The sequence below is a fragment of the Macadamia integrifolia genome, unplaced genomic scaffold (genome assembly GCF_013358625.1).
Source record: "Macadamia integrifolia cultivar HAES 741 unplaced genomic scaffold, SCU_Mint_v3 scaffold1663, whole genome shotgun sequence".
Taxonomy (NCBI): Eukaryota; Viridiplantae; Streptophyta; class Magnoliopsida; order Proteales; family Proteaceae; genus Macadamia; species Macadamia integrifolia.
Window position 1 is genome coordinate 909 of NW_024868295.1, and position 11994 is coordinate 12902.

At 34.9% G+C, this 11994-nt stretch overlaps 1 protein-coding gene across 1 annotated transcript in view; it reads right to left on the reverse strand.

The window, feature by feature from the left end:
• Positions 1-11250: 11250 nt before the first annotated feature.
• LOC122064465 (gibberellin 2-beta-dioxygenase 6-like) overlaps positions 11251-11994 on the reverse strand; it is a 2055-nt gene continuing 1311 nt past the window's right edge. Inside the window, exon 3 of the mRNA XM_042628173.1 lies at positions 11251-11481. Within this exon, the coding sequence (XP_042484107.1) occupies positions 11251-11481 (231 nt within the window). The remainder of the gene's footprint in view (positions 11482-11994) is intronic.

An 11994-nucleotide genomic window follows, 5' to 3' on the forward strand; every position in this document is an offset into this window, starting at 1 on the left:
AAGAAGTGGGAGGTGGCAGCCATGAAGAAGGGAAGGAGAAGAAAAAGTAGTTGCAGGTTTATGGATTCAGTAGCAAGGAACAGAAAAGAAGGAAGTAGTTACAGGTCTAAGGTTTCAGCAATGGGGAAGAAAGTTTGGGAAGAGCTGAGAAGATGGAAATGAGTCGGCCATGGCAAGAGAAGTGGTTGGAGAAGAAAGGAAGAAGAGATAAAGAAAAGGGAGAAAGGATTAGGGTTCTTGGATCCTAATCCAAGGGCCTAGATCTAAAGGATAAAATAATTAACAATTAAGTAGAATCATAAAGCCAAATGTAAATTCAAAATCAATTTAAATTAAAATAAACCAAAAATAATAATTAAATCTGAATGAACCTAATTACATCTAATTGAACTGGATAAAACTAAAATGAACATAATAAAATCAATTAAACAAAAATCATATTTAATTGAACCAAAAGACCTAAATACACCTATTTGAATCGGGTTACATCTAATAAACCAAATTAAACCAAATTGAAACTAATTAAACCTAATTAATCTAAATGAACCAATCATTAATAAATTAGAACATAATCTATTAAATTAGATAAACTAGTTCTAAATTGCAATTAGGAGAAGAAAAATACCTTAAACCTGGCTTTAATCAAGAAATAATGGAAGATAACCCTTGTGCTTCAAGTCCCAAATTGAACTGAACCGGATTAGATCTCCCGGGTCGAGGAAGGATTAATGTGTTAAAATTTTAGACTTGGAGAATATTTGATTTTAGAGGGAAGAAATTAGCCAAAACCTTGATGGGGCCATCCTCTCTCCCAAATTCTCAATTTTTTATGCTCTCTTTTAGAAGAGAGGAAGGGCTATACTTTTAGCCTTAGGACTTGAGACAATTTTCTCTTATTTTCGATGTGGGACTAAAAAACTAGAGAGAATTATCCAAAAATGTTTGCTTTTGGACAAAGGGGTTTTGGCGCCATTTGGCACTCTTTGGTTGCTCGGAATGGAATCTGATACCGAACTTTGGAGTCAACTTTTGGGGGTCATATCTTTCAAACCGTTAGTCAAAATTCGACGTGTAATATGTCGTTAGAAATGTGAGTCTGAGCACTATCCAATGATGTGAGACAGGATTGTGGTCTCGAACGAGAACCTTTACAAAAATATGCATAAATTAAGGACCCAGATCATGTAATGAAAGAGAGAATCGGGCATCGATTTGCATAGTTCTCTCATCAAAGTGTAATGTCCGACTTGAGGGGACAAACAACAATAATCCACAACATCAAATTATAATTTTTGAAAACATTTTCTCTTGAAAGTTTATAGGAAAAAAAATGGTCATTTTCTACTCTAAGCTTGAAAATTCTCTAAGTCTAAAATGTCCAACATGTAATTTTTCTTGTGTCATCATCATCGGGGGGTGAAAAAATTAGATGTCTACAAAAGGGCAAGCTAAGTCCAAGGTATATTGATCCGTTTGAAATCTTGGCATGAGTTGGCTCCGTAGCATATATGTTGGCTCTTCCACCTTCTCTTAGCAATGTTCACAATATATTCCATATTTTCATGCTAAAGCAGTACATTCATGATCCATCCCATGTGCTGCCCGTGGAACCAAAATATATTTAGAAGCTAATATGACCCAGAAAGAACAACCTACTGAAATTCTAGACCAGAAGATAAAGACTCTTCACAATCGCTCTATCGCTTTTGTGAACGTTTGATGGGCAATCATTCACTTAAGGAAGCATCCTGGGAGAAAGAAGATGACATCTAGGCCAAAAATCCTCATCTTTTTGGACAACCAGATACTAAAATTTTGGGGATGAATTTTTCAAAAAGGGGGTAAATGTAATACCCTACTTTCTAAACCCGATTTATTTACCCGGTTGGTTCGATTTGGTTGTGCAGGATCTGAATTTGAATGAGTTGAGATGGGTATCCTATGGAACATGATACAAGGATGACTCTAAACTTGGGTTGGCCAGATGAGTTAGAATCAGTAAAGTGTGTGTGCCAAGCCGTGCACTTGCACGTATCACAAGGCCATGTACAAACAATAAAGGTATGTATCTGTATGTTTTGATGAGTATGTATTTTTAAATCATATACTAGGAGTGAAATATGTGTCAGGAGCCGAGTCCCATCGAAATCCCGATTACTTGGCTAAGTTTCGACCAACTGGTGGGTGGTCATAGGTGGGTTGGACCCACCAGTGTGACTTACCAGTCTAGTCATTTGATATTTTGACCCAAGTATGAATAGCATTATGACTTTTCTTTTTCCTCATTTAATGCTTTAGAAGGTGGGTGAGAAGAGTAAAGAAGAGAGAGAAAAGAAAGAAAGAAAAGGGAAGAAGAAGGAAAGAAAAGGAAGAAATGCTCATGGTGTGACCCCAAGGTTAGATTTTCCATTTGGGCATCGAAAAAGTGACCCTCGTCTTGAGATCTACGATTTGAGGTGTGTGAAGACTATATTTCTTAAACCCTAAAGAAACCCTAAGTGAAACCCTTTGATTCGTATAGAAATCCTTTAGATCTTGTTAATCCCACTTGAGAAGATGAATCTAAGGTTTAATGGAAGACCTACATGTTGATTTTGAAGGTTTTAGAGAAAGAAATCGCAAGATTTGAAGAGCATTTGATGATTTCTTGAGTTGAGAAGAGATTTGGAGTTTTGAAGGTGTTCTTGAGCAAAGAGGTAATATCGGTGCTTAAAAATTTGAATCGACTATAGATCTAGGTTAGAATCACAACATGGAACCTTAGATGTGTGGAAAATGTGATCGAATCAACCCCTTGTAGTTTCCCCAAGATGGGATAAAGAGTGGAAGTGAATAGTAAAAACCCATTGTAGACTGGTGGGCAGCACTAGTAGGTGTCAGACCCACTAATCGAGGGCCCCATAGTTATGACTGGGCTTCTGGCTAGACTGACAGACTAGACCGATGGGTGCCCCGCCCATCGATAGGGGCCCACCGGGTCTGGACAGAGCCCCTGGACCAACTGACAGGCGTTGACCTACCAGTGAGGCCTATCGGACTCCAATAGGGTCAAATTTGTCAGGCAATCTCCTATGGTGATTTTAAACATGTTGAGACCATCGTACTACATTGGTTATGAGCTTAAAGTAGAGACATACTAAACTCGAATTTTTTATGATAGTTTTTACTAGAAACTTGCATCACTGCACGTCGGATCTCCCTCGTACAGAGGGTGAATATTGTACATAACAAGTAAGTGGGAAGTGGACGTTGAATTTATTTTTAGAGTGTTTTTGCATCATTCCATAATTGTTGTAGACTAGCCATGTCATCACTTTATTAATGTGTATAGACTAGCCATCCACGAATGCCATTTGCATACATTGTCTTATGCATTATGAAATTTATCTATGATTTGTTACATTGTAATCTTTAACTGTTAAATATTTATTCTTGCTATGACTTATGAGATGAATGATTTAAATTATTGAATATGATGTATTGCTAGATTAGATGTCGTAGTCGTCTTGAAAACGAATGCATTGGTGGCCCGTGGAATGGGACGCGGTGACATTATGCAATCATACTATCTCATATAAACGCATACAATTAGGAATGACATTTTCCTGTGCTATGACCCTTCCCAGCAGGGGTTTAGGTGTTGGGTATATCACTAGGGGGAAGCCCGAGGTTGTGTACCAACGGTGGTGGTTAGAAGTAATCCCAGTTGATCACTAGGATAATCGACAACTTTGGTGATATAATCAAAGGGTCAATCGTACTGCATTTTGCTTTAATGTCATTTACTTTAATACACGGCAAGGCCCAATATACTTTAATGCAGGGTAAGGCCCAATTTACTTTAATGTCATTTACTTTAATTTCGCTGAGGAACATCAATTTACTTTTTCGGGTACTCACGACTAGCCTTCTCTGACAACTCTATAGGTGTATTACGGGATGGGGTTCGTGACTCATACCCGGGGCATACGCATACTGTGGTTGTGAGTAGCCCATAACTTATGACTTAGAAACATTGCTTAGATGATTTAGGATAATAAAAATGGGCTTGCATGCATATAGGTTCATTTGTATTGTGAATGCTTGCTTGTTCTTTGTTTTCACTTACTGGGCTAGTGAGCTCATCCCATGTGCACATCATTTTTAGATGATTTGTAGATTTTTTGGCTGAGGAACTAGAGCCGAGTCCCATTGTAGAATTTTCAGCTGAGGACTAGTGGGTCCCTAAATATCTTGGGCATGGTGCTGAGTGCCCGTGTGAGAGTTGTATTGCAGGATAGCAACAGTGATACCCAACCCGAGATTCTTTTTATTCTTTGTTATGTTACCCTTTTTGTGCTTTGGATATTTAAATTATATTTCTTATGTATATATCACGCCTATGAACCCACATGTAAATGTACTAAGTAACATAATTTGAGTATCAAGAGTATTGGGTTATTTACAAGTATATACAAACAAGTCTTCCACTAAAATATAGACTTCACTTTCTTTAGTTGAGTGTATGTTGTGTTGTGGCTGCTGCATTAGATGATCCTGGCAAGTTTTGGGTTAATAGGAGTTAACTCGGTCACCGGTTCGGTTCTGTGATAATGGGGTGTGACAATATCTCTACCTATAAAGGGGATTGTACAGATACTCTTATCCTTAAAAGTTTGTAAGGATTTTCCTCTCTACCTACTGTATAGAAAGAGAAGAGCTAGTAGAATACCTTACAAGAAGATCTTATAGAAAGTGGACTATACTCGGATTGAGTCGAACCACTATAAATCTTGATATTGTGTGATTGTATTTATTTTACTTATTCCGCAACATTTTAATTTGCAATCACACTTGGGATATTATTTCGAAAAGATTAAATTTTCATTAGCATAACCTATTCACCCCCTCTAAGTTATTTCACGTTCCAGTTCTAAAGTTTCTGATTACTCTCTGTCAAGTGGAGGTGATCCATTCAGGTCTAATCTGAGGGACATTATCTTAGTGATCAGTTGTTGATCTTTTACAAAATTTACATTTAGATGTTTCTTCACCTCTTTTAGTGTTGTTGACTATGTGTTGATTGAAGCTAGTTGTATCTTTTACCTCGATTGTCTGCTCTTGTAGCTGATCACTTCTTTTAATGTCGTTGACTACGTGTTGATTCAAGCCAATCATCTTCTACCTCGATGGACCTCTTTCAATGTCGTTGACTATATGCTAATTCAAGCTAGTCATCTCCTACATTGATCGTGTGTTTTTATAGTTGATCACCTCTTTCCGTACTATTGATTGTGTGCTCATTTAAGCCAGTCATCTCCTACATCTATTGTACATTCTTGTAGCTGATCACCTCTTTCAGTATTGTTGACTATATATGTTATAGTTCAAACCACTGTTAGCGAAAACATTTTTAAACATGTTCTCGTTTTTTACTGTTTAAAACACATTTTTCTGTATGCTTCCCAAAGATATAGGAAAAACCTGCAAATGGCAAGCATTCTCATTTTAAATATGTTTAAAACGCGTTGAAACATGTTCCCCTTTTTTGGACTTTTTTTAAGACTTAACTTGTTGAATATAATGCCTACTTAATTGACCATCTCTCTCTCTCTCTCACTCTAATCGACCGAATTCTTTTGCCGACTTGAAGTTAACTCAATTGCCTATATTTCTCATGATATCACCTTCAACTCAATATCAATGTATGGACCCCAAAATTGAGATACAAACTAATGCATTTGTTTGAAAATGTTTCGAAAGTGATGACTCCCAGCTCAAACTAAATAGACATTACTCCAAGAATATGTTAACCATGTTGACGACAAAGAATAACATCATAGCGAAGTTGTATCTCTTACCTCGACACTATGTGCATTAGTGTTGGATATTGTAGTTGTTTTGAACATTAGATGTAAGTATTCATGTAATAATCCTTAATTTATACGAGTATAGTATTGTCTTTTTTTTTTTTTTTTTTTTTTTTTCCATTTGTTTGAAATTTACATGTTTAAAAACCGTATCATCCATTTTTCGTTTTTTGCCGTTCTCTGTTTTTTTAACCGTTTATTTGACCATATCATTTGAAAAATTTTACTATTTAAAACCTGTATCGTCATTTTTTTTTTTTTTTTTGTCGTTCCCTTTTTTGCTAACTATGGTTCAAACCAGTCATCTCTTAACTCGATCGTGTTTTTCTCGTAGTTGATCACCTATTACTGTGTTCTGATTCAATCCAGTCATTTCCTACCTCATATGCTTACTCCCTTGACATGCTTGCATTTTCAAGAGAAGTGCAAGAAATGTACAATTTAGGTGTGGCAAAATTTATAGTCATATCTTTTACTTTTGTCAATTTTAGTGTCACCTTACTCAAAAAGAAGCATTCTGTAGACATTGAATTTTTTTTCATCTAAAAGATCTCCCAATGTTACTGATGATTTGAGCCCAATGTTGTTCTTTGGGATTACATTGCAAATATTATCAGAATTGACCAAAACTATTGCGATATACTTAGTTGACCATAGATATTTGGGCTAAAACTTGATATTGAGCAAGAGACCTTGGGTCTTTCATAAAAATTCAGCAGCCTCCTCCGAAAGGATATGCCCTTTTCTTATCATAATTTTCAGGAAAAATATAAACAATATTGGCGGCATTTTTTGGATACAATTTAATAAAGTAAATATAAATGGACATTAGTTAACAATATATATATATATATATATATATATAAATGGACATTTTTGAGATCAATTACAATATATAGTACCCTAATTATTAAAGGCTTACGTATATATGATGTCACAAGTCAAGTAGGAAAAATATGTGACATTAAATTTTAAGAAAAACGATCAGCATATTGTGCAAACCAGTTTATTCGAGTTTGATATTTGCAGCGATAACTGTGATAATCATGTGGTTTGGTGTTTTATATGTTGGAAAGCATATGTGGTGATGCCCTAATCTATCCACAATGATGCCCTAATCTTCCTCTCCAAGCTTGAGCTTATGGAGGATGGTAATTTTACCAATGACTTCAAGACCAACCATAAGGATCCTCATTTCCTTCTTCGCAAAAAGGCAACTGAAGAGCCTTGAAAATTGGAACCCCATTTCTTCGAAAAAGCTGAGAAACACGGAGGAACCAGATTTGAATGCCAACCAACATCTGCATCATTCAAAATTTCCCTCTCTGCAAATAACAAAATAGATGGGCAAGATTAGAGATAATCATCAATGAAACTCGATAACTATGAAATCGTCCTCTTCCTAGTCAATTCTTGTAACTTACAGAAAGTTCATAGGCTGAAAGGAATCGGTCCAAGTAATTTATTGATAAATAGGCACTCAAAAGGTCCAAAGTTGTAATAGGCATGAACCTGTTTAAGACCAAAATGATGACATTAGTAATCAATGAAAAGGATAGCCAAACTAGGTCCTAAAATAGTAACACATTCAACAGCAGCAATCAAATCAACAATCGGAAAACAGGATTCCTCAAAACCCAATTGGAAAAAAATTAATTACTACCCATAGAAATATTTTTTGATTTAGGAAAATGATAATGGGTTGTTAAGAATGAAAGACGATTAGAAGAAGGGATCCCAAACTCAGTTTCAGAAGGAAGAATGAAGGGATCCCAAACACAACAACTTAAATTCAAAAATGGCTTCATCACTTGCAAAAATAATAATATGAAAACAAATGAACCTTCAAGATCGATTTCATGAGATGCATGAATATGAGCAGATAAGAGTTAAGAATAGAATCGGAATAGAAGAAAATGCTAAATCCACAAAACAATCCTAATGCATCAGAACTGAACAAAATGAAAGAAGAATCAAAAACCTATTTGTAGGAACAGAGGACAAAACCGAAGTCCCAACCCATTTCAAAAACCGATCACAAACATCGACTATTCATGAGTCAAAATGACGATAGAAGCAAGAAAACACGAAAAAAAACCCATAAGCTCCATTTAAGAAAAATGCCAACCCAAACTCACCTTCCTCTTTCGGTTAGGTGGGACTTTTAGGGTTTTTTTTTTTTTTCAAATAAAAGTGGGAAGGTATAATAGGAATTTACAGTTGGTATTTATATGATTAGGGACAGTTATACATTTTCAATTTCAAAATTAACACTAATCTCACGGTGTTAGATTGGATGGGTTTAAATGTAATAAATGAAACTCGAGGGGATGATATAATAAAGGCAAATACGAAGGGAGATTCATGTAAATTTTCCTATTTTTTATTTTTTATTTTTTATTTTTTATTTTTTATTTTTTATTTTTTATTTTTTATTTTTTATTTTAAACAAAAGGCCCACATAAATGCTAGTCAAATTGGAAATAGTACTGAATGAAATAGCTGGATATCTGCATGATTTGATAGAAAGCCTAAATATCTGCATGATTTCATAGAAAGATTGTTAAACGATTTAACACCTTAAAGTGAACAAAAACATACGATTCTTTTATTGATTGATGTTTTGGAATAAGGCAAATCCCCCCTCCCTCCCGGGTTGAAATCGTCTGCAATTTCGATCTCATACAATTCCGTGCAATATCACCTTCAGGTGGTGACACGTGTATTGATACTAATACAATGGTCCAGACCTGGTACAACAAATAAAACATTAAATTAGTGAAGAGGCATTTAAATCAGATCTGGACCATTGCATTGGTATCAACACACGTGTCATCCCCTGAATGTGGTATTGCACAGAATTGTACGAGATCGGAATTGCAGATGATTTTTTTCCCCTCCCTGCCTCCCTCTAGTTTGTAATTGTGTCTTCATATAACAAATTTCCTAAGGATGTGCTTTGTTTTTTTGGGTAAACTAACGATTTGCTCACTGCTTAGTTAAAAAGAAAAAAGAAAAACAAAACGTAGTATGTGTAATGCGTTGATGCATTGGTTGAAGATTGTCACACTTATCTTGGTCGTTAAAACCAGCAAAGCTACATAGTGGTTTCCAAAATTACTTCAAGGGATTGAGAGTTGGTCCATATTGGTGATTTGTAGCAGGTAAAGTCCCTCCGAAGGCATCTTATCTGAGTTTGAATCCCTTGACATCAGTACTCTTGTTTCTTCTTTGGGGCTCCCACTTTCTTCGGAGTGAAAGCCCATAGGGACTATATTCCCACTCCCAAAGGATGTGGGAACACCCTTCGTATAAAAAAAAATAAATAAATAAATAAATCTCCAAGCGTTTTAGTAGAATGGTCTCCATAGATAAAATTTAAAGTTTCAGTTACAAATTCATCATTAAATCTATTCTTCTCTCATGAATTCATATAATAAACTTTGTTGACCCATTCCTTGACCTTACCACATATTATTTATACTTTTCACTTCACTTTTAATTTGAAGTGCCATTTTTAAAATCATTTCCCAAATAAAAAAGATATAAAAATTATCCAATGCAAAATAATAAAATAAAGAGTTTGAGTGTGTTGATTTTTTATGGCTGTACTATTTGACCTACCAATCAACCTAAATTGTATAGCTTTTGATAAAGATTAGTACAAAGGTCTTGCTTTCTCAGCTCAACTAATTGGGATAAGGCTTAGTGAGTTGAGTTGATTTAATTGATTGATTAATACTTTGCATCTAAGCATAAAATGTCCGTGTCAAGAGTAAGAGTAAAATAAGGATAATCTTCATATATATGTTGGATACTATAAAAAATAGTGCAGACTCATCTTATGTATATCTATCATATATATTATGTGTTCTACCAAAAAAAAAAACAGATATATATTTATAGTATGTGTTCTAGAAAATGTTCATTTACAAGTGTGAATGTACATTGTTCAAATAAGACTGACCATTATTGATAAAAGAAAGTTATTATCATCCAAATAGCAGACCATTTTAAATTAGAAGTAACTGCTGCTACCATCAGTTATTTCAACTTTGATTATGCCTAATTGTTAGGCCATGCGCATGGACCAATGTCTTTTGCTGCCTGCTAACCAGTATGATGGGAAAAAATGAGTGGAGATTTATACACCATTTTTCATAAGGAAAAAAAAAAACTATACAACATAGAAATATGGGGGAGAGTTTTCTGTTTGGAAGTGTGGCTCCAGCTCTTGCACCTATACGAGTAAAATAATAAGAGAATTTATTGAAGTATCAACACGAGTGGAATTTTTATCTTTTATATGGGGAAGTCATTTTGCAGGGGCTTGTGTTTGGCATAGGAGCCATGCTCTTGAACGGGCTTCTTTTTAAGAGCGTCAATTTCAAACCGAAACCAAATACTGAATCCAAAACCGACCTGAATTAACCAGACCGAATTCGGTTTGAGTATGTGAGTATACTTCTTGGTTCAGATCGTTTTCAGTTTAGGGTGGAAGAACAGTCGGTTCGAACCAAAACCAAACCGAATTGCTTTTAAAACCAGAAAAAATGAAAAAACCCTAGGATCATTAAGAGAGATTTTTTAGGTGGTAAGTGTATTTTACAATTTATCATCACATATTTACATGCTAAGACAATTTTGGAGTTAACAATGGCCATAAGGCCCATAATTTGAGCTCATTATGGCCTTTGGTCCATCATAGTCATGGTCCAAAAGTGAAACATTTTTCATAACCGAATTAAAACGAGATAAAAAATCGTTTTAAAACTGCATATCAGAACCGAAATTGAACTGAGCCATATTGATCGACTTGAGTATCTAAATATGGAACTGAGATAGTTCTTGATTTTGTTTTGTTCCGCCTTATCATCACTAGGAACCAAACCAAAACCAAACTGAATATCTGGAATGGAGCCGATTGACACCCTTACTCCTTTTACCCTAAAAGAATTTTCTCCTATTAATTTCCCACGAATAAGAACATTTCATTCAGTTAACAATATTTTTTTTTCCTTAAATTTTTCGTTGGATCATACATGCATATCCCATTAGAACTCTGCAGTTAAGCATGCATGGTGACTTCTTGGGAAGTCCTCGTGTTGCATCTCTTTTGCAGTTTTTCCAGTTTTATATTAAAAAAAAAAAAAAAAAAAAGAGCTGAGTGCAAAAGAATTAATTAAAATTCTCTTACACTATTCTCTTTTCCTCTTTTGTGGAGATGCAAAAAATAAAATGAAATATATCAATAACTAGAACTGACTTAATCACTTATCCTTGCATCAATGATTAATTTGATTTAAATTATCAATTACCCAAACTCATATTAAGTCTTTAAATTGGATGGTGTTCAATGAGCCACAAGTAACTCTTTTCATCCTAAGAACATTTATCCAACCTAGAGGAGAAATTTTGGAAGGCCCACTTTGTGGCCGGTTTGTCTCACATCTTCTTGAACCTGTCTTCTGTATTCTCCAAAAGTAAACTTTCTATATATGGAAGGTTCTATGCAACACCCAATAAAGGAATCATAAGATGGGCAAAGTAAATAGGCTATTGAGTATCTTTCCACTCTCCCATTAGTCATCACCCTGTGCTCCACGCTCTTATATTCATTGTTGCTCCAAGCCTACATATTTAGCAACCATTGATATCATGATATTTCCCAAAAATAAAAGATAAAAATTAATTATTACACAAAATATATGATGGAAGATGGAATAAAATGATATGCAGAAATCAAATCCAAATTATGCTTATTAGATTGCTAAGTGGGTCATCTAAAAATGGGTCCCAACTAACACTATGGGTCTTCTTTTTTGTTGCTATGCCTAGTGAAGTATAGTGCTTTACTATTTGCCAAATTGCAATACATGGATTAGTCCATGTGATAGAGGACTGGGAAAACATCTCATTGGTATAATTTCAGTTTAAAATGAATTGTCCATTGATGCTTAGGGAAGATTAGATTTTGGTTTTCTAGCTCTATTAATTTGATTTTCTTGGTGTTTTAGGCTCTCTGCTAATGGTAATGTCGAAGGTACGGATCTCCTAAAAACCTTGCGGTTGTATTAGGTTGGGGATGCCTAGTTCTATTTCCCCTTATTTTTTGTTGAGTGTTTCTTTTTTTTTTTTTTTTTTT